General features: G+C 39.6%; 1 protein-coding gene across 3 annotated transcripts; it reads left to right on the top strand.

Moving 5' to 3' along the window:
• The first annotated feature begins 50 nt into the window (after nucleotides 1-50).
• LOC114572932 (interferon-induced protein 44) lies at nucleotides 51-26,958 on the top strand. Of its 3 annotated transcripts, none has more exons than XM_028604723.1 (9): nucleotides 51-481; nucleotides 1,191-1,235; nucleotides 1,334-1,367; nucleotides 2,018-2,219; nucleotides 2,861-3,001; nucleotides 3,130-3,301; nucleotides 4,112-4,212; nucleotides 26,121-26,277; nucleotides 26,487-26,958. In XM_028604723.1, the coding sequence occupies exons 2-9, from the start codon at nucleotides 1,193-1,195 to the stop codon at nucleotides 26,516-26,518; spliced, it is 882 nt and encodes a 293-aa protein (XP_028460524.1). In that variant the 5' UTR covers nucleotides 51-481; nucleotides 1,191-1,192; the 3' UTR covers nucleotides 26,519-26,958. The 3 variants fall into 3 exon arrangements, with proteins under 3 accessions (XP_028460524.1, XP_028460525.1, XP_028460526.1); XM_028604724.1 differs by having other exon boundaries at nucleotides 1,167-1,235; XM_028604725.1 differs by lacking the exon at nucleotides 26,487-26,958 and having other exon boundaries at nucleotides 26,121-26,413.

Below are 26,958 nucleotides of genomic sequence, written 5' to 3'. Positions count from 1 at the left end.
TTCTGTTTGAATTGTGTGTGTCTGAGACTTCCAGTCGTCTCTGTGTTGGTTGCTGTGTTACCTGTTTTGACTTTGTCTTCATTCGGGATTACATTTTGCCTGCTGTATCCAGGACTTCTTTTTTTTGTATTTTTGTGTTTGAAATTAAATCCTCAAACAATCCATTGTTTTCCGTCTCTGCATTTGGGTCCGCATTCTCTGAATCTGTAACAAGGGAGGAACGCTGATAGTCCATTTTGTACAGACTCCATTTTAAACCCCGACAGAGCAGGAGGAAAACAGGAAGTCTGAGGTGGGGTGAGTTTCCTTTACTTCTTGATTTAATCTGCTGATTTATCCCCAATGTTTTACATGGTTTACCTTCCAGATTTGGTAAAATGAGTGATTTGGAGGAAGAGTAGGACTCTCTGTCCATGAAGAGTGACTTTTCCAAAGAGGAACCTCCTTTCTTCAGTAACAAACCAGGACCCTCAGACACAAAGTAAGAGTCTGTTTTTCTCTTATGTTTAAATGGTAAATTGTGTTTTCTGTATTGATGATTTTAACGTTGTTTACAGAATAGTATTAGGCAATATAATGCTGCCTGTTATAAGTTAAATTTCTACTTATGTTTGGTTTAATTTAAGGTAAATCCTGTTTTTTTGGGGGGCCTCTATAGGTTCTATAGTTATTATCGTTTTATATTTCATAGTTCATTATATTGTGTTTGGTTGAGTTTCATTCATGAAATACTTTACATTTCATAAAACCCTCTTGGCTATGTTCACAATTGGTATTCTTGCATTTGTGGGATTTTGAAAAGGAGAGGCTTGGTCCAATGAAGATTTAACAAAATTCCACCACAACATAACATAGCCTTAAGGATTTTATTTTTTTACAGGCTGAATCAGTGATTTAAATGTTTTAATTTGTCCTAATAGTTAAAAAAAAAATTGTTTTGATTATTTTGGGTTATCTTCAAATCTGCTCCGTCCAATCAACTTCAGCACATTTTCAATAAATTTTTCCAAAAAACAAACTTTTTACTTAGTTGATTCAATATTAAGAAGTGTGAGAGTTAAATATGAATGTGACGCTGTATTGTAATTTACCATTGACATATTCATATACTTTATGACTTTTCCATCAAGATGTTTAGTCACCTTAACAATTTGTTCAAATTTTAGCTCATTTATTTATTTTAATCCCAGACATGGGAGGACGCTCCAGCTCTCCTGACCCCCCACCCTCTCCTCGTAAGATCATTTTGGAAAATTAGTTCTCATTCATACAAAGTTAAACAACTGTTGGAAGATTTTGTTTTATATTAACATGTATTGTACTGTTTTTTAAGTTTTCAGTGAACCTTGGAGGACAATAAACTGGGAGTAAGTATGCACCTAAAAGTAAACTTTGTTACTGATTTGTTCTTTCAAATTACTAATGCACGTTTCCTTAATAATTATTAATGCTCTAGAATTTCTAATTTTTGTGCAATTACTTATTTGTGACCATACACATACCTGCCAACATTCAGGTTTCACAATCCAGGAGTTTTTTGCATAAATTTGTGCAGAGCTCTGGAACAAAAACACAGACACATCCTCAACACTGTACGTTAAACTACGGGAGCTCAACCCTATTGCAATCACCCAAGATAAAGTGAAAATCGTATCTATAAACCATGAATTCGTATTAATTCAAACAATTGATTTATTGCTTACTTTTATAGAACATGTTGCCTAATAATTCAAATGAAATGCTTTGACATAATCTGTAAAATCAGACATGTTGTATTAATAAAAAAATGTAAAGGGTTGGGGGACAGCTATGATACGTTTAGTGCATAAGGGTGAGGTCGATATTAAAGGCTCTATTCATCACTTATCATTTTATTATCATTAAAACAATATACAACTACAAGTTTGCAAATTAATGTATCAGTCGATATATCCAAACCCTGAGTAATTGACATTTTGTTGTCTGTGTTTTTGTTAAAGTCTAACATACTGTAATGTATGTTTCCTTTCCTGAGCAGAGACAAACAGAGACAGAGTGATCTGCAGCATGTGAAGGACTATAAACCTCAGACTGTCGGCCAGCAGCTCAGGATTCTTCTTCATGGACCAGTTGGAGCTGGAAAGTCCAGTTTCATCAACTCTGTCCTAAGTGTCTTACACGGCAGAATGTACAGACAAGCTTTGGTGGAAAACAACTCTCGCGGCTGTTTCACCAAAAAGGTATTAACAACTTTTGATTGTATTGATACACAAAAACAAACTAATTATGGCATATAAAACATTGCAATAGTAGGATGTATAATCATAATTATCAGGGGTCCGAGTCTGAGGAGGCTGGGATCCATGTATGCAAGGCAATGCAGCCTCCTTAGCAGCTGATGAGCATACGATGTAACAACAAATGACCAGTGCTGTTTCTCCTAAAACAGTTTTCAGCTCCAGTTCCTAAGGTCCGAATCTCCAAATTTGTGATGTGAATACAAAGCAGACTAACCACATTTTATGATCCTATATATGGGATTTTTGCATAAATGTCACGCACTATTAAATCTGTCTGCTAAATGCTGATTGTAAACTGTAAAGAAAGCAATCTTTATATGTGATATATGTAACTATATGTAACCAAAATTAAACTATCCAATGACTGAGCTACCTGTTGGTCCATGTTTTACCAAGAAAAACTAATCAGAACTGATCTATAGAATGAAAAGGAAGTAAACTCAATTAATGATTCCAAAACTGCAAGAAAAAAAAGCAAACTATATAATACAGTTTATTATATGGTAGCTGGGTATTGATGTGTTCATTTTTGCTCACAATGATCATCATAATTGCACTAACTCTTCATATCTGTTTTATAGTACACAACCTACAAGATTCAAAAAGGCCCACAGACCTTTTACCCTTTTGTCTTTAATGACATCATGGGCCTGGCCAAGGAAGGTGTCCCTGTGGACGATGTCAAACTGGCTTTGAAGGGACACGTGAAGGAAGATTATGCGGTACAGTTGCTCCAGAAATATCTTCCACAAATTTAGTGAATGGGATTATTTTAAATTATATTCAATTATTTGTTTATAGGCTACATGTTACAAACATTCTTTAACATGGACTCAAATTTGTTTTGCAGTTTAATCCTGAATCAACGTTGTCGGTGGATAATCCATTCTACAACAACCATCCGACTGCCAACGACAAAGTGCATGTTCTGGTTTGTGTCGTTCCTGCCAACACAGTAGCTAACATGAAACAGGAAACTGTGGATAAGATTCGCAACATCAGGATGGAAGCCAGTAAACTGAGTGAGAGCAGAAATCTGATTATTATTACCTACTTATGATTTTCAATGGCTCACACTGCTTGAAAAGAAATCATCCTAATGTGGTATACATTACCTCATGTACAAACCCCAATTCCAATGAAGTGGCTGATGGTCTATCAAAGAAGGGAAGCTCATTTTCGGAGGAATCGAAGGTCACGGCCATTCAATGTTGGTTTTTGGCCTTGCTGCTTACATGCAGAGATTTCTCCAGATTGTCTGAATCTTTTGATGATATTATGGACTGTAGATGATGAAATCCCTAAAATCCTTGCAATTGTACGTTGACAAACATTGTTAAACTGTTGGACTATTTGCTTACGCAGTTCACAAAGTGGTGAACCTTGCCTCATCCTTGCTTGTGAATAACTGAGCCTTTTGGGGATGCACATTTTACATATCCAATCATAACCAATTATCCTGTTCACCTGTGGAATGTTCCACACAGGTGTTTTTTGAACATTCCTCAACTTTCTGAGTCTTTTGACGCCCCTGTTCCAGCTTTTTTGTAATGTGTTGCAGGCATCAAATTAAAAAATGAGTGAATATTTGCAAAAAAAACTATAGTTTATCAGTTTGAACATTACATATATTGTCTTTGTGTAGTGTATTCAATTGAATATAGGTTGAAAAGGATTTGCAAATCATTGTATTCTGTTTTTATTTACGTTTTACACAACGTCCTAATTTTATTGGAATTGGGTTTGTAGCTTTGTTGTAGTTTCTGTAATCACAAAACGGCACCGTGGTCCTTATTTATGTCACTTACAGTAGTTTTGTGTTCTCCTTGCAGGTATTCCTCAAGTGGGCATTCTCACCAAGATTGATGAGGCCTGTCCTGAAATCAAAAACGATTTGAGGAATGTCTACAAGGCCAAGTACATTAAGAACAAGGTACGTTTCATGGTTATATTGTTTTCAATATTCAAATACTAAAGAAAGAAAAAAAGTAGAGCCTGAGAGAGAGGTTCAAATCCTGCCTATTTTCTTATCTGCAGGGTTGCACGATATTGACAAAATGTGAGATTCGATATTGATTATGAATATTAGGATATCAATATTAATTTAGATATTTTTAAACATATGTAAAGTTACAAAAGTTATGGGAAAACGCATTGTAACAATATTCATAGATTCACAACAATATAGTGCACAGTGAGACTTATATATGGCTCCGTAGTGCGGCTGGACCACAGGTCAGTCGTGGATGAAAAATATTGAATCTATCTGATTCCAAACTCTGCCTGCACCGCCTTTTATAAAGTTGCAGGATAACTACCTGGAAGAAATAGGTGCAGGATGGGATTTGGTACCGTTTGTCTAGTTCATTCAGAAGCTTTGGGCATCATATCTTTGGCCAAATAATATGTTATAGCATTGGTGATTTCAGTATGTCTCTTCGAGTTCTTGTCGTACTTTGTGCCTCTAGCAAAAACACTTGCTAGCGAGGCTTGTTTGGCTAGCTCTGCCATATTAATTAAAACAGGGTTTTTTTTTGGGATAGTATCATGCACTCATGATTTGTTCTGTTGTGTTGTCTATCTATTTCTTCACTTACACTGTCACTCTGCTGAAACATGCACACACGTCACGTGGTACGCTCCGTGGGGTTTTTCACATAGTGGCCCCATGTGCTGACGTGCACTAACGTGTGCAAGTGGCATGGTAACCACGGTAACTGGCCAATGAAACATGATCATAACAGCGTTTCAAGCGAGCTCTAAATCGAACACAACTAAGCCGCACAACCAACGGACGGGACGCTGCGCTCCACAAAATAAAGTATATTGCATAGTTATTGTGACACTTTCTATATAATTTTGCGTAACGTCATATTGTGATATCATGCACCACTAATCTGCACACACAAAGACATCAGAAAAAATCAACTGCCTGTAATGTTAGCTAACCGCAAACAACTTTGTCAACACTTAACACAATAAAGACCTCCCACTGCCTTCATTTTAAAAATCACAATGGATCGTTCATGTCTGGCCATTACCTGATCTGCTTAGTAAGATCAGTATCGGTCTAGTCTATACCCACAAACTTCCACTTCCGGTATTACCTTGTTGTCGCCGGAAATTCCGCCGTATGTCCTTTTTTATGGAGTTTTATTCCTATCTTTATTCAATAGCGCATTCTTTCAATTTGAGAGCATTTCTCATTAAAGGAATGCACTCTTGAATAAAAAAAGGAATACAACTCCATAATTCAGACCAAAGATTCGCAAGCTACTCCATAGCAACAACTCTTTGTACTTCTGGCTTTTTGTAGCTGAATATATCATTTGTATGAATGTGGATAACGTTAGTGATAGTGACATGCTTACTACAGTTGCATTTCTAGTGATGAATCGGCGAGAACACGTTTTATTTCTCTGATTCTCTGCTTTGTTCTAACACCGCTGGGCGCTCTCTCTCTCTTCAGTCTCTCTCCATCTCTCCAACATATAACGTTACCGTGCTTTCGGGCGGTCATCTAAAACACCATTTCAACCAGCTGTTTCTAACATTAATATAAAATGGATTATGGTTTGTAGTTGGCTCGACCAGCTGACTTCTCTATTGGCTGTAGAAACAGGAGCTGTCTCTTATGTTCTAAAACCAGCCTCTGGAGACTCCACCAGCTGAGTTGGAGTGACACCATCAGCTGGTTTGAGTCGAGCTCAGACGGGCCGGTTCAGACTGCTGAAACTTCCCCTGCGACAGTTTAATCTTGTTTCACAAATCTTTGGTCTGAACTGGGCTTAACGCTTCCTTTGTGTTGGTGGATTTGTGAGGACTATGGTTAACTGCTCCTCAGATCTCTGCAGGGTAAATCCAGACAGCTAGCTAGACTATCTGTCCAATCGGAGTTTTCTGTTGCACGACTAAAACTACTTTTGAACGTACACATGTTTCACCAAAACAAGTTCCTTCCTGAGACTATTTAGCAGAGGCACCGTGGCTCCGTCTGGAGCTTAACACAGCCCAAGATGATGAAAGAAATGCCAATAAACCAGAGCACGTTTTCCTCTCATCCAGGAATGCTGTGTGGACGGCCAGACCTTCCTTTGTGACACTGTGGAGGAAGGTCTGGCAAAGCGAGACTAGTATTGGTCCAACTGATCGGATCGGCGCCAAAAGAATAAGAATGTTCTGAACTCTAAACTGTAATTTGTTTTTAAACATAGATGGAGCAGTTCAGTGCAGCGGTGGGTTATCCCATGAACTGCATCTTCCCTGTGAAGAACTACCATGAAGAAACCAACTTCAACAATAACATTGACTCACTGATCCTGAGCGCCCTGACAAACATCATCAACTTTGGAGACGACTTCATCAACATGGGTCAGTCTGAATGTTGAGACATATTTTTAAACACAGCATAAGAAGGCTGTATTCCATTATGTTAAAATAACAATCTGTGACATTAATTCATCATTCATTACTTTTTCCTGATAGCATCATGTTTAATGTGTTTTACTGTAAAGCCCCTGTGACTCTTGCCTTTATTAGATGATGGATGAAAATACACATTTCTCATTAAACTGTACCCAGAGTCTAGCTGTACCTCTAAGAACAGTGATTCCAGAGAGCATCCTCCAGACTTCAGTATTGAACCACAAAATAAGAAGATTCTGGTGTTTTTTCAAGTGTCATACGGTATACTGGTGCAAGGTACAGCTTTATTACACAATAAAATGCTGTTGTAGCTGTTGTAGTTGTATCTGGACGGCTCTGACCCTCCACTCGGGATTTATGTTGTCTGTTATTCAGTCAAATAATCTAAACTCAGAGTCACTCTGTAGATTTGTTCTGTCTATGACCATAACTGTAAATTAACACATTTAAATGTATATTTCCATAGATATATCTATGCAAATGTCTGTCTTGCACTCTGCTGCAGCTCCACCCTGTGGAAGAATAATGTATTGCAGTTAATCTCCACATAGAGGATCTTTGACTGTATTATATTGGCTACTCAAACTGATCTTGGCAAGACTACTTTTTCATTTGCTGCTCCACACTGGCATGCCTAACTAACAAAGCACCTTAAAAATGTCTCTCCTCATTCTATCAATTTAAGGCCTTGATTAGTGACTTCTGTGTATCTTCTTGTGGCTGATTTATCTGATTGTTTAAAAATTGCATCTGTTGTAATTTGAATGTTATGTAATGGTTTATTTGGGGAAATGTATGCTGTGAACCTGGGTCTCCCTCAATGGGAGTTTTCAATAAACATTTTTAAATCAAATTTCAAAGTTTTTGGTTCTGAAAATAAGTAGCACATCATAGTCTAGCATTGCCAGACCTTCCTCCACAGCGCTGCAAAGGAAGGTCTGGCTAGTCCACACAGCATTCCTGGATGGGAGGAAAACGTGCTCTGGTTTATTGGCATTTCTCTAAACCAATCACAATCGCCGTGGGCGGGGCTAAGCTCCAGGCGGAGCCACGGTGCCTCTGCTAAATAGTCTCAGCAAGGAACTTGTTTTGGTGGAACATTTGTACGTTCAAAAGTAGTTGTAGTCGTGCAACAGAAAACTCAGATTGGACAGATAGTCTAGCTAGCTGTCTGGATTTACCCTGCAGAGATCTGAGGAGCAGTTAACCATAGTCCTCACAAATCCACCAGAGGTTAGAACACCAACACAGAGACCGAAGAAGGGGACGGACATCCAACGGTATTTCCGGCGGCAACGGAACAATCCCGGAAGTGGAACGTTATCAATGTGGATATAGACTAAGCACATCACAATTTTCACCTATGTCTTGCTTTTCAGCTGTAGCTCCAGGTTTTCCGCAAAAAAATCAATTATTTATGCTAAAAATGCCAACCAATAAAATCACTGGTATCAGCTTTGTACATGTGAATATTTATTGGTTTTTCGTAGCATACTAAGATATTATATACAAACTGCCGACAATAGACACACACACACACACACACACACACACACACACGCGTGATGTCCTTAGGCTTGCCTTAGAAATCGTCCTGTATTTCAAAATAAAATAGTGCGTCCCATTCCTGTAGAAGCCATAAGTCCATATGACATCAACCTTGTTTTAAGAAAAATATTGTTGCCGTCCTTTATTTTTCTGCATGAAAGGTGGCAACTCTAAATGTCCTGTGTGTTATGGTTTTGTATTTTATTCTGTTTCCTGTTTTATTGTGGTAGTCTGTTTTTCTGTCGTCCCTTGTCTTGCTTTACTCTTGTCTTCTGGTCTTCCTGCCTTTGTGATTGTCTGATGTCTTTCACCTGTTTCCCAGCCCTTGTGTCACCTGTTCCTCGTTAACTCTTGTTTACTTTTGTGTATTTAGTCTCTGTTTCCTTTGTCTGTTGTCAGATCATTGTCTTCTGTTTGAATTGCGTGTGTCTGAGACTTCCCGAGTCGTCTCTGTGTTGGTTGCTGTGTTACCTGTTTTGACTTTGGCTACGTTCACACCGCAAGTCTTAATGCCTAAATCCGATTTTTTTTTGGCTGTTCACATTACCTTTTAAAATGTGGCCTATATCAGATTCCAGTGTGAACTGTTTGCGGTTTAGAACTGACCCGCATGCGCAAAAGAACAATAACAATGACATCAGACGCAGCACCCTGTTGCACTAAAGTTAGGGAGGTTATGAAGGAAGTCAGCATTTTCACTTTTATTTCAGAACGTTTGTGTAATGGCAGCCATAATATTAATGAGCAGGTGCTGAGGAGGAGAAGAATGAAGAGACAAATTTGCTCTTTTGGTGTTTTGTGGGGTTATGGCTGCAAATTCACTCCAGAGGTCTGTGTGACCGGACCACCGATTTGCACATCAGGGCCGCTACGGGCCTCCACCAGAGTTTCCTCTGGCTTCGCCCTCGCACGCGCTCACGCTCCACCTCCCCGGCGGTGCGGGCGAGACGGGCCGGTGGTCCGCCGACCCCGAGGGACCGGGATCCCACCTCAGACGGTGCGCGCCGGTCCTCACTTTCATTGCGCCACGGGGCGACCCTCTGACTCGCGAGCGCGTTAAACTCCTTGGTCCGTGTTTCAAGACGGGTCGGGGGGGTTGCCGACATCGCCTTTTTACGTGAGCCGATCCCCGGCCTGGCGACGTGACGCGGTTGGGGCACATGGAGGACAGTCCCCCCAGGTTGAGAGCTGCACCGGGAGCAGGCGAGGGTTATTGAGGTAAAAGTCGCATCAAATCCGCCTTGGTTGTTCACACCGTGGCCGGATTGAAAAAAATCAGATCTGGGTCGGATTCAGGACCACATGTGGAAGTGGCCTGAATCTGATTTGAAAAAATCTGATCTGGGCTAGATTTGAGTGTTCACACTACCTCTGAATTTGGGCCACTTTTGCCTGCAGTCTGAACGTAGCCTTTGTCTTCATTCTGGATTACATTTTGCCTGCTGTATCCAGGACTCCTTTTTGTTTGTATTTCTGTGTTTGAAATGAAATCCTCAAACGATCCATTGTTTTCCGTCTCTGCATTTGGGTCCGCATTCTCTGAATCTGTAACAGAATGATCTGACCAATTTGGACCCAGCAGAGAGGCGTCTTTTTCCGGTGGGTTCCCTGTTTTTTCTTCTACAGTTTGCTAACTCCGAACCTACCTGGACAATGGATCCAGCAGACTCTATGTCAGATGAACTATGTGATTTAATCTGTGACCTGGTGGAGCTGAAGACTATGTGGAAGGAGGCTAGCAGTGAGTACCTGAAGGAGATAATTTAGTTGGAAGCTCGTGAGAAGGTGTCAAAGAAACCTTGGTTAAAGGACTCTGTTCCCCACTGGGCTCTACGCTTCATTTCCACTCCAACTCCTCCAACTGGTAATTGGTTGAGTTCATGTAAGCCTGTTAGCTCCACCAATGCTCCTCTTCAGATCCCTGGCCTACCTCAGGGCCAGTTAGCACCCACCTACCTGCCTGTTGCTCGGCCTGCTAGCATTTTGGCTACAGGTTCTTTGTTCGTCACCCAGCCTGCCCCTTTGCCTACTTCTCCAAGTCGTGTAATTTCTCAACTTGTAGGAGAGCCAGAGACTTTTTTGACTGTATTCCTGTGTGCTAGACGGAATGAGGAGGCCAAAGCAGCCAGCCTTCAAGCTAGAAGACAAAGGTCCAGTACGCTTTCTAGCAGCTCCCCTGAACTCCTGTCTGTCGGCTCAACTGCTTGGTGGCTCGGCCGACTCCTGCTCCTGTTGCCTTGTTGGCGAATCCCGGCTCAGCGGACCCGGGGCCTGTCTTCAGCCCAGGTGACCCGTCACCTGAAATTTGTGAGAAAGGAGAGGCTTGGTCCAATAAAGATTAAACTAAAAGATTTAATAACGAAATGACATGACAGAACTGGATTTTACGCTGCAACGGGCTGAAATAGCTGTCCCTCCTAACAGATCCCCATCTATTCAGTCCAAAACATTTCTCAGTTTCACAAATATATTCCCTTGAAGTTGTGGGCAGTTCCTTGGATTAAAACTCTCTCTATTGGTCCATCATCCCCCAAAAGAAGGGCGTACTTCTGAATTCTTAGGTTATTCTCGGTCATTTATCAAACATTTTCGCATGAGGATGTACAGTGGGGCTCGAAAGTTTGGGCACCCCAGGTCAAAAATTGTATTAATGTGCATAAAGAAGCCAAGAAAAGATGGAAAAATCTCCAAGGCATCAAATGGCAGATTAGACATTCTTATAATATGTCAAAAAAAGTTAGATTTTATTTCCATCATTTACACTTTCAAAATAACAGAAAACAAAAACAAAAAAATGGCATCTGCAAAAGTTTGGGCACCCTGCAGAGTTAATACCTTGTACTGCCCCCTTTGGAAAGTATCACAGCTTGTAAACGCTTTTTGTAGCCAGCCAAGAGTCTTTCAATTCTTGTTTGAGGTATCTTCGCCCATTCTTCCTTACAAAAGTCTTCCAGTTCTTTGAGATTTCTGGGCCGTCTGTCACGCACTGCTCTTTTAAGGTCTATCCATAGATTTTCAATTCTGTTGAGGTCAGTAGACTGTGAAGGCCATGGCAAAACCTTCAGTTTACGCCTCTTGATGTAATCCACCGTGGATTTTGAGGTGTGTTTATGATCATTATCCATTTGTAGAAGCCATCCGCTCTTTAACTTCAGCTTTTTCACAGATGGCATCAAGTTAGCGTCCAAAATCTGCTGAAATTTTATTGAATCCATTTTTCCTGTGCCACTGGCTACAATACAACCCTTAAAAAAAGCATGATTGATCCACCCCCATGCTTAACAGTTGGACAGAGGTTCTTTTCATTAAATTCTGTGCCCTTTCTTCTCCAAATGTACCTTTGCTCATTCCGGCCAAAAAGTTCTATTTTAACCTCATCGGTCCACAGAACTTGTTTCAACAAGGCAAGGCAAGGCAAGGCAATTTTATTTATATAGCACATTTCAGCACAAGGCAACTCAAAGTGCTTCACACAAATCATCAATCATTAAAGAACAAATAACAAAAATAGGGAGTAAAATAAGAATAAAAATAGTAATGAATACAAATTTAAAACCATTTAAGATACATTAAAAAAAAATAAAAATAAAAATCCGTATTAAAATTTTATACAAAATAAAATACACGAATAAAAATCACTGTTCGATAAAAGAATTAACAAAAAGCATTATCAAAAAGTAAGGTCTTCAGCATTGATTTAAAAGAGCTGAGAGTTGGGGCAGACCTGCAGTTTTCTGGTATTTTGTTCCAGATATGCGGAGCATAAAAACTAAATGCTGCTTCTCCCTGTTTAGTTCTGACTCTGGGGACCACGAGCAAACCTGTTCCAGACGACCTGAGAGGTCTGGGTGGTTCATAAGGCACTAATAGATCAGAGATATATTTTGGTCCTAAGCCATTTAGGGATTTATAAACCAGCATAAGTATTTTGAAATCAATTCTCTGAGGCACAGGAAGCCAATGTAAAGACTTTAGAACGGGAGTGATATGATCCACTTTTTTTGTCCTAGTGAGAACTCTTGCTGCAGAATTTTGAATCAGCTGCAGCTGTCTAATTAGTTTTTTAGGCAGTCCTGTAAGGACGCCGTTACAGTAGTCAAGTCTACTAAAAATAAAAGCATGGACCAGTTTTTCCAAATTCTGCTGAGACATAAGTCCTCTAATTCTTGATATATTCTTTAGATGGTAATAGGCTGATTTTATTATTGTCTTAATATGACTGTTAAAATTCAAGTCCGAGTCCATGACAACACCAAGATTTTTTGCTTTGTCTGTTGTTTTTAACAGGGCCATTTGAAGCTGTGCACTGACTTTCAGTTTCTCTTCTTTTGCTCCAAAAACAATCACCTCAGTTTTTTCTTCATTTAATTTAAGAAAATTCTGGCACATCCAGTTGTTGATTTGTTCAATGCAATTTGTCAGTTTTCTTATTGGACTATAGTCCCCTGGCGTTAAAGTTATATACAGTTGTGTGTCGTCAGCATAGCTATGGTGATTTATTTTGTTGTTTTCCATAATCTGAGCCAGTGGAAGAATGTAGATGTTGAATAAGAGCGGTCCCAGTATTGAACCTTGGGGAACTCCACATGTCATAATTTTACGCTCAGATACATAATCGCCTATAGACACAAAGTAGTCTCTGTTCTTTAGATACAATTCAAACCAGTTAAGAACTGATCCTGAAAGGCCAACCCAGTTTTTCAGTCGATCTAGTAGTATGTCATGGTCGACCGTGTCAAATGCCGCACTAAGATCAAGTAACACCAAGACTGAGGTTTTGCCACTATCTGTGTTAGAGTGGATGTCATTAAAAACTTTTACAAGAGCTGTCTCAGTGCTGTGGTGTGGTCAGAAACCTGATTGGAAAGCATCAAAACTGTTGTTTACAAATAGAAATTGGGTAAGTTGTCGAAAAACCACTTTTTCAATGATTTTGCTTAAAAATGGTAGGTTTGATATTGGCCTATAATTACTCAGTAGTGATGTATCTAGATTTGTCTTTTTTAAAAGAGGCTTGATGACTGCAGTTTTTAGGGCCTGTGGAAAAGTACCTGTAAAAAGAGATGTGTTTATAATATGTAGGAGATCTGAAGCCAAACAGTTTAAAACATTTTTAAAAACATTTGTTGGTAAAATATCGAGACAACAGGAGGAGGTTTTTAATTGTTGTATGATGTCCTCCAGGTTATTGTGGTTGATCATATGAAATTGTGTCATAATGGAATTTATATTGCTTGGTCTCTGTGACAACACCGGACCTGTGTTTGATACGGACGCATTCACTGTCTGTCTAATTTTCTCAATTTTATCTGTGAAATAGGAGGCAAAATCGTTACAGGCTTTATCGGATAAAAATTCAGATTTTACTGGTACTGGAGGGTTTGTTAGTCTATCGACTGTAGCAAATAAAGTACGTGAGTTATTATTGTTTCTTGCAATAATGTCAGTGAAGAAGGACTCCCTTGCATTCCTTAGTTCAAAGTTATAAGTTTTAAGTCTGTCTTTATAGGACTCATAATGGACCTGGAGATTACTTTTTCGCCATCTACGTTCGGCTTTTCGACACTCCCTTTTTTCTGCTCTTACCAATGTGGCATTTCTCCATGGGGATTTATTTTTAAAAGAGAGTTTTTTCCTTAATGGGGGCAATGGCATCAATAATGTTTGTAGTTTTACAATTAAAATTATCTACAAGCTCGGTCACTGACACCCCTGAAAGAGCAGGTGTGGAAGAGAAAAGCTGAACAAATGTCTCTCTGGTTTTCTCAGTGATATACCGTTTTTTGATTACCTTAGTTTGAATCCTTTTTTTAACAGAGAAAAAAGCATTAAAGAAAAGACATGAATGGTCAGATAAAGCAACATCGGTCACCTCAACATTGGAAATGTTCAGACCCTTGGAGATAATCAAGTCTAAGGTGTGTCCCTTGTGTGTGGCCTGTGTCACATGCTGAGTTAGTCCATAGTTCTCAAAAATACAACATAATTCTTTAGTTCCTGTGTCCTGAGGATTGTCAACATGAATGTTAAAATCGCCGGCAATAATCACACAATCAAAATCAATACAGATCATAGACAGCAATTCAGCAAAATCTTCAAAAAATGCTGCACAGTATTTTGGTGGCCTATAAATATTAAGAAATATAGCTTGAGGAGAAGACCTCAGCTGAAGAGCCACATGTTCAAAACTAGCAAAATTTCCGTAAGATAATTTTGTACATTGAAATGAATCATTAAACAAAATAGCAACTCCACCACCTTTCTTATTAAGTCTATTCTCAGTCATGAAGTGAAAATTCGGAGGGGCTGACTCAATGAGTACTGTATCGCTGTTATTATTGTCCAACCAAGTTTCAGTTAGGAACAAAAAATCAAGGTTGTGCTTAGTAATAAAATCATTGATTAAAAAGGATTTTCCTGCCAAAGATCTAATGTTTAGTAGGGCAAGTGTCAGTTTGTTAAATGTATTAGCCGTCTCCTTTTCTGTGATAGACCGAGCTGACAAGGGATGGGTACTAAATTCACTGTCTTAGCAGTGAAGTTCTTACATAGTGTCTTCAGACTCTTCACCAATTTGTTTTGTCTGTTACCGATTCTGACTGGAATGATGGAGCTAGTTTGTGGAAAGAGATGGTGTGTGGGAGTGTGCATGTGCACATCCTCCTCAAATGTTGACAGTCAATCATGAGTCTGTATTTTCAGGGCATGCTGCAGATTCCCACGAAGCATTTGGTTGCCCCATGCACTGGGATGAATACCATCCCTGCCAAACAGCGAGCCACGTTTCCAAAACAGATGGAAATTGTCAATAAAACCTATATTGTGTTTGCTGCATGTAGACTCCAGCCAGGTATGAAGCTGGAATAGTCTGCTAAAAAGGTCTTTTCCGCGACCTAGAGAGGAGAGTGGACCTGAAATAAAAATCGACTTTCCAGTGTTCTTTAAAGTGTGTATGAGAATGGTAAAATCTCGCCTTGTGCGTTCAGTTTCGTGGTAGGATGTGTCACTGTGTCCACAATGGACCACGATGCGTTCAATGGATGAGGGAAATGAGGGTATCAGGTCCAGAACTTTGGTATGTATGTCTGAAACTTCGGCTCCAGGAAGACAGTGTGTAACAGCATTAAAAAAACGTAAACGCCGGGTGAATGAGTCGCCGATAATTATTGTAGTTGGGGGGAAGAGTGGACTAGGAGTGAGGGATTGTGGATGGCCAGTATCAGTAAGAGAAGAGTCCGCATTAGTTTCTGATATACATGGGAAAGAAGATTGCTTACTCTGTGGTGAAGATGGTCTTTGGGGTGCGTTGTTATTTGATCGGTCCTGGTAGCAACCACCAGAGCGCCTGAACGGGCGCATCCATGGAGAGCTGCCGATTTAAACGCAACGGTCCTTTCCCTCGACGACAACTGGCCAGTCGACTCTGGAACCCGTGGAGTCCGTGGACCCCAGACATCCGAGGGGGGGAGACGCCGAACCGCGGGATCCATAGCGCCACCACCGGGGGGCAAATCGCGACCGCGGGACACCACAGCATCCGTCACCGGGGCGGTCCGTCACAGGCCACTTGAGCTATTCCACCAGGCACCGACAGCGCCGAAACTCCAGCAACGGGCGGTCCCCGGATGCAAACCAGAACAACCAGCCGTACCGGTATCAGCCGCACCAACATCCAGCTCCGACAAGGCGCCAAAGCGGTTGGAGAGGCTGATGGTGGAAGGCAGGGCCCTCCTTCGCCCGCAAACCACCTCACTCCAGGACGCGGTGACGGTCGGGGTTGAGCAGGAGGATGGCCGGGGACAGGTGTATGGATCCCACAGCTCTGTGTCCTGGAGGGCCGCCGAGAGAGTCGAGATCCGGAGGGACTGGTTGTGAGCCACGTCCAAACAGGTGGCCAACAATGCATCAGGCTTGTCTATATGTTCATTTGCAAACTTCAAACGCTGATTTTTGTGGTGAGGACGTAGAAGAGGTTTTCTTCTGATGACTCTTCCATGCAGACCATATTTGTACAAGTATCTCAGATCTTTCTGGATGGATCGTGCAGTCAAACGTGGGTTTTGACTTGCTTTTCTCACAATCCTGCGAGCTGTTCTGTTTGATATTTTTCTTGGTCTTCCAGATCTTGCTTTAACTTCCACTGTTTCTGATGACTGCCATTTCTTAATTACATTCCGAACAGAGGATATTGGCATCTGAAAACGCTTTGCTATCTTCTTATAGCCTTCTCCTGCTTTGTGAGCGTCAACTATTTTGAGTTTCAGTTTTCTAGACAACTGCGTAGAAGAACCCATGGTGCTGATTGTTGGGGCAAGGTCAGATGAGTCTGGGCATTTAAAACCTTTGAGATTGACATCACCTGGTCTTTCCAGACGATGATTGAGAACAATCCATGACACTGTCAGCTCTCAGCTTTCCAAAGGGGGCGGTGCATGCTATAAACTCTGCAGGATGCCATTTTTTTGTTTTCTGTTATTTTGAAAGTGTAAATGATGGAAATAAAATCAAACTTTTTTTGACATATTATAAGAATGTCTGTCATTTGATGCCTTTTCGATCTTTTCTTGGCTTCTTTATGCACATTAATACAAATTTTTACCTGGGGTGCCCAAACTTTCGAGCCCCACTGTAACTTCTTTTCAAGCTACAGGAATAAACTTTCTTTTGTTCTAATCTAGTTGGCACGACTGCAGGGGTTGGGTCCAAGACTGATAGACAAAAGGTTTCTTCCTGCCATTTGACAAACAGGTTTTGAAGCTTGTAGCAGGTGTGCCGATGTTATCACAGCTCCCTCCTCTATCACTGAGACAGATCATGTTTACTTGCAGGTGAAAGTGAAAGTGGCAGTTGTACAGTATATAAATTGCTCTTAATAATCCCTCAACTCACATTCTGCCTTTGACTTACTTCCAGTACAACAGGAGGTATGAGTTTTTCCCTAAAGTTTGTTCTCTTATGTTTAAATGGTAAATTGTGTTTTCTGTATTGATGATTTTAACGTTTACAGAATAGTATTAGGAAAATATAATGTTGCCTGTTATAAGTTAAATTTCTACTTATGTTTGGTTTAATTTTAGGTAAACCCTGTTTTTTGGCAAACTCTATAGGTTCTATAGTTAATATAGTTTTATATTTCATAGTTTATTATATTGTGTTTGCTTGAGTTTCATTCATGAAATACTTTACAGTTCATAAAACCCTCTTGGCTATGTTCACACGTGGTATTGTTGCATTTTGTAGGATTTTGAGAAAGGAGAGGCTTGGTCCAATGACATCAGCACCTCTCTCTCTCTTTCTTTCTCTCTGTTCTTTTTCGAGCTCGCCCCACCACTGTTTTATCATTTATCAACACTCCACATAGCACAAAAAAGTGTGAACACAGCCTTAAGGATTACATTTTTTTTAACGGACTGAATCGGTGATTTTACAAAGGTGGAAATGTTTTAATTTGTGCTAATAGTTAAAAAAAAAAAAAAACTTGAGTTATCTTTAAATCTGCTCTGTCCAATCAACTTCAACACATTTACAATGAATTTTCCCCCAAAACATACTCTTTTTACTTAGTTGATTCAACATTAAGAAGTGTGAAAGTTAAATAATGAATGTGACGCTGTATTGTAATTTACCATCTACATATTCTTTTCCACCAAGATGTTTAGTCACCTTAACAATTTGTTCAAATTTTAGCTCATTTATTTGATTTACTCCACAGACATGGGAGGATTCTTCAGCTCTCCTGCCCCTCCACCCTCTCCTGCCCCTCCACCCTCTCGTCGTAAGATCATTTTTGAAAATTAGTTCTCATTCTTACGAAGTTAAACAACTGTTGGAAGATTTTGTTTTACATTAACATGTATTGTATTCTTTTTTTTTTTCTTTTTTTTAAGTTTTCAGTAAACCTTGGAGGAAAATAAACTGGGCGTAAGTATGCACCTAAAAGTGAACTTTGTTACTGATTTGTTCTTTTGAATTACTAATGCATGCTTGCTTAATAGTTGTTAAAGGTCCAGTGTGTAACGTTTGCAGTTGGTCATTATCTAAATCTGTGTTGCCCGTTCACAAACTCGTCCTTTTTCATGAATATTTATCACCACCATGAAGTCTTCCTATTGGCTTGAAATTTAACATTTGCATTTGCATGAACTGGGGTAGACGCTCCATATTGATGCTCCATCTTGAATACGTTAGCCGGTAAGGGACATACAGGACGTACTGCTCCACCTTTTGCGTTTTTGACTCACAGCTGCTGCTAATGGGTATCGTAGCTTCCCGGCCCCGGCAAATTTAAAGAAGGAAACATGGAGGACCACACGTATTCAAAATCCAAAATTTCAGGAACAGGAGTCTTCTTCTTTGCCCAGAATAAGAAAACGGATATTGAAAAGAGCAAGAGACTGGCGTCATCAGAAAAAAAGAGTGAACATTGGAGCTTCTTTGGAAGCACACACCAAATCCCAACTAGTTAATTATCCTCCCGACCGCTACAGTCTCCTTTTCTTTTGCTCTTTTTTCCGTTGGGTGTCGCGCGTTCCCGCTCGCGGTGTGAAAAGCGCGTCCGCGCCCTCTCCACCATGCACTCCAACTATAGATATAGATATGACAACAACGGCTGATAGACGGCCTTTGTACAACTTCGCTTTTTGAAGCGTGAAGGCTACCGTAGCTGCAGTACGTACTGTGAACTGCCTGGCGAGAAACAGTTGATGCAATATATGATATATGATATGAACTCTAGATGGGAGAAATTCCTACACACTGGACCTTTAATGCTCTAGAATTTCTCATATTGTGCAATTACTTATTTGTGACCATACACACACATACCTACAAACATTCAGGTTTCACAATCCAGAGTTTTTTGCATATGTGTGCAGAGCTCTGGAACAAAAACACAGACACATCCTCAACACTGTACGTTAAACTACGGGAGCTCAACCCTACTGCAATTACCCAAGTTAAAGTGAAAATCTTATCTATAAACCATACATTTTAATTCAAACAATTGATTTATTTCCCAGCTCTACTTTTATAGAGCATTTTGCCTAAGAATTCAAATGAAATGCTTTGACATAATCTGTAAAATCAGACATGTTGTATTAATAAAGAAATTTAAAGGGTTGGGGGACAGCTGTGATACTTTTAGTGCATAAGAGTGAGGTCGGTATTATCGGCTCTATTCATCACATATCACTGTATTATTATTATTAGAACAATTACTAATAAAAGTTTGCAAATTAATGTATCAGTCGATATATCATACATCCTGAGTAATATACATTTGTTGTCTGTGTTTTTGTTAAAGTCTAACATACTGTAATGTAGGTTTCCTTTCCTGAGCAGAGACAAACAGAGACAGAGTGATCTGCAGCATGTGAAGGACTATAAACCTCAGACTGACGGCCAGCAGCTCAGGATTCTTCTTCATGGACCAGTTGGAGCTGGAAAGTCCAGTTTCATCAACTCTGTCCTAAGTGTCTTACACGGCAGAATGTACAGACAAGCTTTGGTGGAAAACAACTCTCGCGGCTGTTTCACCAAAAAGGTATTTTTAACTTTTTATTGTATTGTTAGACAAAAACAAATTAAACATTGGCAAATAAAACATTGCAATAGTAGGATGTATAATAATAATTATCAGGGGTCCAAGCCCAAGGAGGCTGGGATCCATGCATGCAACGCTGCCTCCTTTGCAGCTGCTGAGTATTAGGGGTGGGGGAAAAAATCGATACAGCATAGTATCGCGATATTTTTCGTGGCAATACTGTATCGATACACAGACACCAAGTATCGATCTTTTATGACATGTGTGTTGGTCAGTCTGTCTGCTTGACAATCACATTTTGCAGCAATAAAATTGAAGTGAGATGAACAAACAGAGAAATGTATCTTTTTAGATAAAACAGATGTTGACAAAATTGGCCTTTCGGTACATCATTTGAAATTGGGAAAAATCTGAAGTTGGAAAAAAGGTAATACATTGCAATATATCGCAGAATATTGCAATATGTTTAAAATCGCAATAATATCGTATCGTGACATAAGTATCGGGATGATATCATATCGCGAGGCCTCTGGTGATTCCCACCCCTACTGAGCATACGATGTAACAACAAATGACCAGTGCTATTTCTCCTAAAACAGTTTTCAGCTCCAGTTCCTAAGGTCCGAATCTCCAAATTTGTAATGTGAATGCAAAGCCACAAACATTTTGTGATCGTGATTTCTGCATAAATATATAAATATTAAATCTGTCTGCTGAACGCTGATTGTAAACTGTAAAGAAAGCAATCTTTATATGTGATATATGTAACTATATGTAACCAAGATTAAACTATCCAATGACTGAGCTACCTGTTGGTCCATGTTTTAACTTCTTAGTTTATTTGTAATAAGTCAGTGTGAACATGAAACAAATCAGAATTGATCTATAGAATGAAAAGGAATTAAACCAAATTAATGATTCCAAACCTGTGTAAAAAAAGCGAACTATATAATACAGTTTACTATATGGTAGCTGGGTATTGATGTGTTGATTTTTGCTCATAATGATCATAATAATTGTACTAACTCTTCATATCTGCTTTATAGTACACAACCTACAAAATTCGAAAAGGCCCACAGACCTTTTACCCTTTTGTCTTTAATGACATCATGGGCCTGGCCAAGGAAGGTGTCCCTGTGGACGATGTCAAACTGGCTTTGAAGGGACACGTGAAGGAAGATTATGCGGTACAGTTGCTCCAGAAATATCTTCCACAAATTTAGTGAATGGGATTATTTTAAATTATATTCAATTATTTGTTTATAGGCTACATGTTACAACCATTCTTTAACATGGACTCAAATTTGTTTTGCAGTTTAATCCTGAATCAACGTTGTCGGTGGATAATCCATTCTACAACAACCATCCGACTGCCAACGACAAAGTGCATGTTCTGGTTTGTGTCGTTCCTGCCAACACAGTAGCTAACATGAAACAGGAAACTGTGGATAAGATTCGCAACATCAGGATGGAAGCCAGTAAACTGAGTGAGAGCAGAAATCTGATTATTATTACCTACTTATGATTTTTAATAGATCACACTGCTTGAAAAGAAATCATCCTAATGCGGTACACATTACCTCATGTACAAAGCCCAATTCCAATGAAGTTGGGACATTGTGTAAAACGTAAATTAAAAATAGAATACAGTGATTTGCAAATCCTTTTAAATCTATATTCAATTGAATACACTACAAAGACAAGATATTTAATATTCAAACTGATAAACTTTATTGTTTTTTTGCAAATATTCACTCATTTTGAATTTGATGGCTTCAACACGTTCCATTGTTGTTGCATGTGTGGTATCTTTAATAGCGATGCTGTGGTGATGTATGAAGAGGAATCCGCTGACACCGTTCTTGATTGTAAAAGTTTATTACATCAAAGAATTCAGCATCAATTTACAAGCTTCTGCAGAAACTCGGAGAGACGACAGACCTGGTCACAAAATAAGTCACTCTAACATACTGCTGTTGAAACACTGTATATATATTCTGGCATGGTGTAACATAAGACATAGTAATGTGGGGGGTAAGGGCAAGAATAGAACAATGCCCATATAAGCCTCTAACAGAGACATAAATAAATCTTCAGAGAGCAAATTCCATATAAGCTCTTAACAGAAATCTCCAGATACTACACATGTTACCTCACCTCAGTGGCGGCTGCTGGTCTTTCAAAGAAGGGAAGCTCATTTTCGGCCTACATCATAAAAATTGTCCATTTATTTACATTATTATAATAATATATAATAATAATAATAATTATTATTATTAATTAATCTTAGGTGTTGATCTGCCCTGCTGTTTAATTCTAAGTTTCTCCTCGTAAGGAAGACTTTTAAATGGCTTTGACAAAATCAGGTCGACAATATTAGCATTGTCTGCCATTGTGTTCAGTTTGCTAGCTGGCTAGTTCACAGCCTAGCCTACTGTATGAATGAATGAATGAATGAACAAACAATCTAACAAAACGATATTAAACTTAAAGGAGGAAATGTGGGAATTAGGTTAAACTGGAACAAGGAATGTGGTGTATAATTAATATATTATGAAAATTGGCTAGCAATTTCGCCAAGCAAATACAAAGAAATAAGTTGCAGCAGTTCGTCTTTCAACAACATTTGCAAAATCCGCGATGGGACTGAGCTTGAATGGCTTCAGCAACTTTTTAATAGTACAAAATCGCTGTCAATCAAAAGGAGATGCAGTCTTTCCACAGACCCTCCAATCATCACGCAGAAGCCCGGAGTCCAGGCCAGCCCACTGCTCCATTGACCCCCAGAGACGCTGAGTGTCCGTGGGCGGGACATAATCGCAGCATTTATCCAATGACAGTCTAGTTTCAAAGCACTTAAAAAAACTGCTCAAAGCAGCCCCACTGAAGTAAATCGACGCTAGGCTTCAACAGGGAAATGCACTGAGATGCTACGGGAATGTATGAGACGGAAATTGAGTCAGCTGATTCTGAACAAACTCGTCTTCGAGATGAACGTATTCTAACGCATTATTAGTCAATAAAATGTTAACACAATAGTACATATTTGACCATTAATTTTTTGACATTTAAGGGGAAGCCAAGCTTCCCTTGCAGCCTCTACATCACCTTTCCTTTTAACAACAACGTTCTCAAACTGTTGGACTATTTGCTCACGCTTTTCTCCGCTTTTTTGGAATGCGTTGCAGGCATCAAATTCAAAATGAGTAAATATTTGCAAAAGAAAACAATAAAGTTTATCAGTTTGAACAGTACATATGAAGCTCATTGTAAGTTCTTACAGGAAAACTTCAAATTTCTTCTTTCATCACTCCTAATTGATCAGCTGTTCCATGGCATTCGCTCATCAGCAGACAATCAGATTCAGCTGTTTCATTGTTAGTTAAACCAATCCAATTCAGCCTGGTATCACAAGCCAATCCCAGCATGACATCCTGTTTTAAATCTTCTCTCTCCTCTGCGCATGTCAGTTGTCGTTTCAGGAATAGAGTGGGTCCCGCCTCCTCCCCTTCATCCACCGGTCGTCTCACCCACATACTCTGTGGATCGTCAGCTGAATGGCAATCTTGATTGGTTCCTGGGCACCTTCATCACCACCACCAGTGTCTGGACTCCATCGGGGGATATGTTTGGGTTCACTACCCCTTTTATAACATATGGATTCGAAGGAGTCTAATCTCCAGAGACTTTCTGGAGACTTTATTTCATATTATGTTTTGTACAATAAACATGTTCATAATTGCAAGGAAGTCTCTCCTGGTTGAAATATTGTCTTTGTAGTGTATTCAATTGAATATAGGTTGAAAAGGATTTGCAAATCGTTGTATTCAGTTTTTATTTTCGTTTTACACAACGTCACAACTTTATTGGAATTGGGTTTGTAGCTTCATCTCAAAATGGCACCGTGGTCCTTATTTATGTCACTTACAGTAGTTTTGTGTTCTCCTTGCAGGTATTCCTCAAGTGGGCATTCTCACCAAGATTGATGTGGCCTGTCCTGAAATCAAAAACGATTTGAAGAATGTCTACAGGTCCAAGTACATTAAGAACAAGGTACGTTTCATGGTTATATTGTTTTCAATATTCAAGTACTAAAGAGAGAAAAAAGTAGAGCCTGAGAGAAAAGTTCAAATCCTGCCTATTTTCTTATCTGCACTAGGGTTGCACAAAATTGACAAAATGTGATATTAGATATTGATTATGAATATAGGATATCAATATTAATTTAGATATTTTTAAACATATGTAAAGTTACAAAAGTTACGGGAAAACGCATCATAACAATATTCATAGATTCATAACAATATAGTGCACAGTGAGATTTATATATGGCTCCGTAGTGCGGCTGGATGAAAAATATTCAATCTATTCGACTCCTTTTATAAAGTTGCAGAGCTGGGAAATGGGTGCGGGATGGGATTTGGTACTGTTTGTCTAGTTCATTCAGAAGCTTGTTGAAGCCTTTTTTATCCACTGTGTGGATGGGCATCATATCTTTGGCCAAATAATACTCTGTTGAAACATGCACACACATCACGTGGTACGCTCCATAGGGTACCGTGATCATTACATGTCATTTAGCTGATGCTTTTATCCAAAGCGACTTACAATTGCTTTATATATCAGGTTGCACGCCTCCGGAGCAACTAGGGGTTAAGTGTCTTGCTCAGGGACACATTGGTTGATGTATGGCAGTGGGAATCGAACCCAGGTCTCTCACACCATAGGCATGTGTCATATCCACTGCGCCATCACCACCACTGATCATAACAGCGTTTCAAGCGAGGTCTAAATTGAACACAACTAAGCCACACAACCAACGGACGGGACGCTGCGCTCCACAAAATAAACAAAATATTGCATACTTATTGTGATCTGCACACACAAAGACATCAGAAAAAGCCAACTGCCTGTAATGTTGGCTAACCGCAAACAACTTTGTCAACACTTAACACAATAAAGACCTCCCACTGCCTTCATTTTAAAAATCACGATGGATAGTTCATGTCTGGCTATTACCTGATCTGCTTAGTAAGATCAGTATCGGTCTATATCCACGAACTTCCACTTCCGGTATTACCTTGTTGTCGCCGCAAATTCTGCTGTATGTCCTTTTTTATGGTCTTTTATTCCTATCTTTATTCAAGAGCACATTCTTTCAATTTGAGAGCATTTCTCATTAAAGGAATGCACTTTTGAATAAAAATAGGAATAAAACTCCATAATTTTTTTCAATTAGATTTCAGTTACCTAAAGCCCAGTTCAGACCAAAGATTTGCGACAAGACGGGTTGAAACTTGCAACTACTTGCAACTACTTGCAACGTGTCGGTCTGCAGCTTTCTGGAAGCTGCCGGTTCGCACCAATGAGATGAGATGGTGTATCATCTCCATAGCAACAACTCTTTGTACTTCCGTTCTAACTTCAGACATCCAGGCTTTTTGTAGGTGAATATATCATTTGTATGAATGTGGATAACGTTAGTGAAAGTGAGATGCTCGCTGCAGTTACATTTCTAGTGATGAATCGGCGAAAATAAGTTTTTTATTTCTCTGATTCTCTTCCTTGTTCTAACGCCACTGGACGCGCTCTCTCTCTCTTCAGTCTCTCTCCATCTCTCCAACATATAACGTTACCGTGCTTTCGGGCGGTCATCTAAAACACCATTTCAACCAGCTGTTTCTAACATTAATATAAAATGGATTATGGTTTGTAGTTGGCTCGACCAGCTGACTTCTCTATTGGCTGTTGAAACAGGAGCTGTCTCTTATGTTCTAAAACCAGCCTCTGGAGACTCCACCAGCTGAGTTGGAGTGACACCATCAGCTGTTTGAGTCGAGCTGAGACGGCGTTCTAAAACAGTTTAATCTTGTTTCACAAATCTTTGGTCTGAACTGGGCTTAACGCTTCCTTTGTGTTGGTGGATTTGTGAGGACTATGGTTAACTGCTCCTCAGATCTCTGCAGGGTAAATCCAGACAGCTAGCTAGACTATCTGTCCAATCGGAGTTTTCTGTTGCACGACTAAAACTACTTTTGAACGTACACATGTTTCACCAAAACAAGTTCCTTCCTGAGACTATTTAGCAGAGGCACCGTGGCTCCGTCTGGAGCTTAACACAGCCCAAGATGATGAAAGAAATGCCAATAAACCAGAGCACGTTTTCCTCTCATCCAGGAATGCTGTGTGGACGGCCAGACCTTCCTTTGTGACACTGTGGAGGAAGGTCTGGCAAAGCGAGACTAGTATTGGTCCAACTGATCGGATCGATGCCGGAAGAATAAGAATGTTCTGAACTCTAAACTGTAATTTGTTTTTAAACATAGATGGAGCAGTTCAGTGTAAATGTGGGAATTCCCATGAACTGCATCTTCCCTGTGAAGAACTACCATGAAGAAATCAACCTCAACAATAACATTGACTCACTGATCCTGAGCGCCCTGACAAACATCATCAACTTAGGAGACGACTGCATCAACATGGGTCAGTCTGAATGTTGAGACATATTTTTAAACACAGCATAAGAAGGCTGTATTGCATTAAGTCAAAATAACAATCTGTGACATTAATTTGTCATTCATTACTTTTTCCTGATGGCACCATGTTTATATGTGTTACTTTAAAGACCCTGTGACTCCTGCCTTTATTAGATGATGGCTGAAAATACTTGTTTCTCATTAAACTGTCCCCAGGGTCTAGCTGTACCTCTGAGGACAGTGATTGAAAAGCGCTTCCTCCGGACTTCAATATTAAACCTACACCCCCATATGCAAAATAAAAAGATTCTGTTGTTGTTGTTGTTTCAAGAGTCATACAGTATACTGGTTCAAGGTACAGCTTTATTGCACAATAAAATGCTGTTGTAGTTGTATCTGGACGGCTCTGATCCTCCACCTGGGATTTATGTTGTCTGTTATTCAGTCAAATAATCTAAACTCAGTGTGACTCTGTAGATTTGTTCTATCTATGACCACATAACTGCAAATGAACACATATAAATGTATATTTCCATAGATATACAGTATCTATGTATATTTGTCTTGCTTTCTGCTGCAGCTCCACCCTGTGGAAGAATATTGTATTACAGTTCATTTCCACATAGAGGATCTTTGACTGTATATCATAGGCTACTCAAACTGAGCTTGGCAAGACTACTTTTTCATT

The sequence above is a fragment of the Perca flavescens genome, chromosome 18, assembly GCF_004354835.1.
Source record: "Perca flavescens isolate YP-PL-M2 chromosome 18, PFLA_1.0, whole genome shotgun sequence".
Classification (NCBI taxonomy): domain Eukaryota; kingdom Metazoa; phylum Chordata; class Actinopteri; order Perciformes; family Percidae; genus Perca; species Perca flavescens.
Note: the sequence above shows the minus strand (reverse complement) of the source record. Positions and strands in the feature narration are given on the sequence as shown.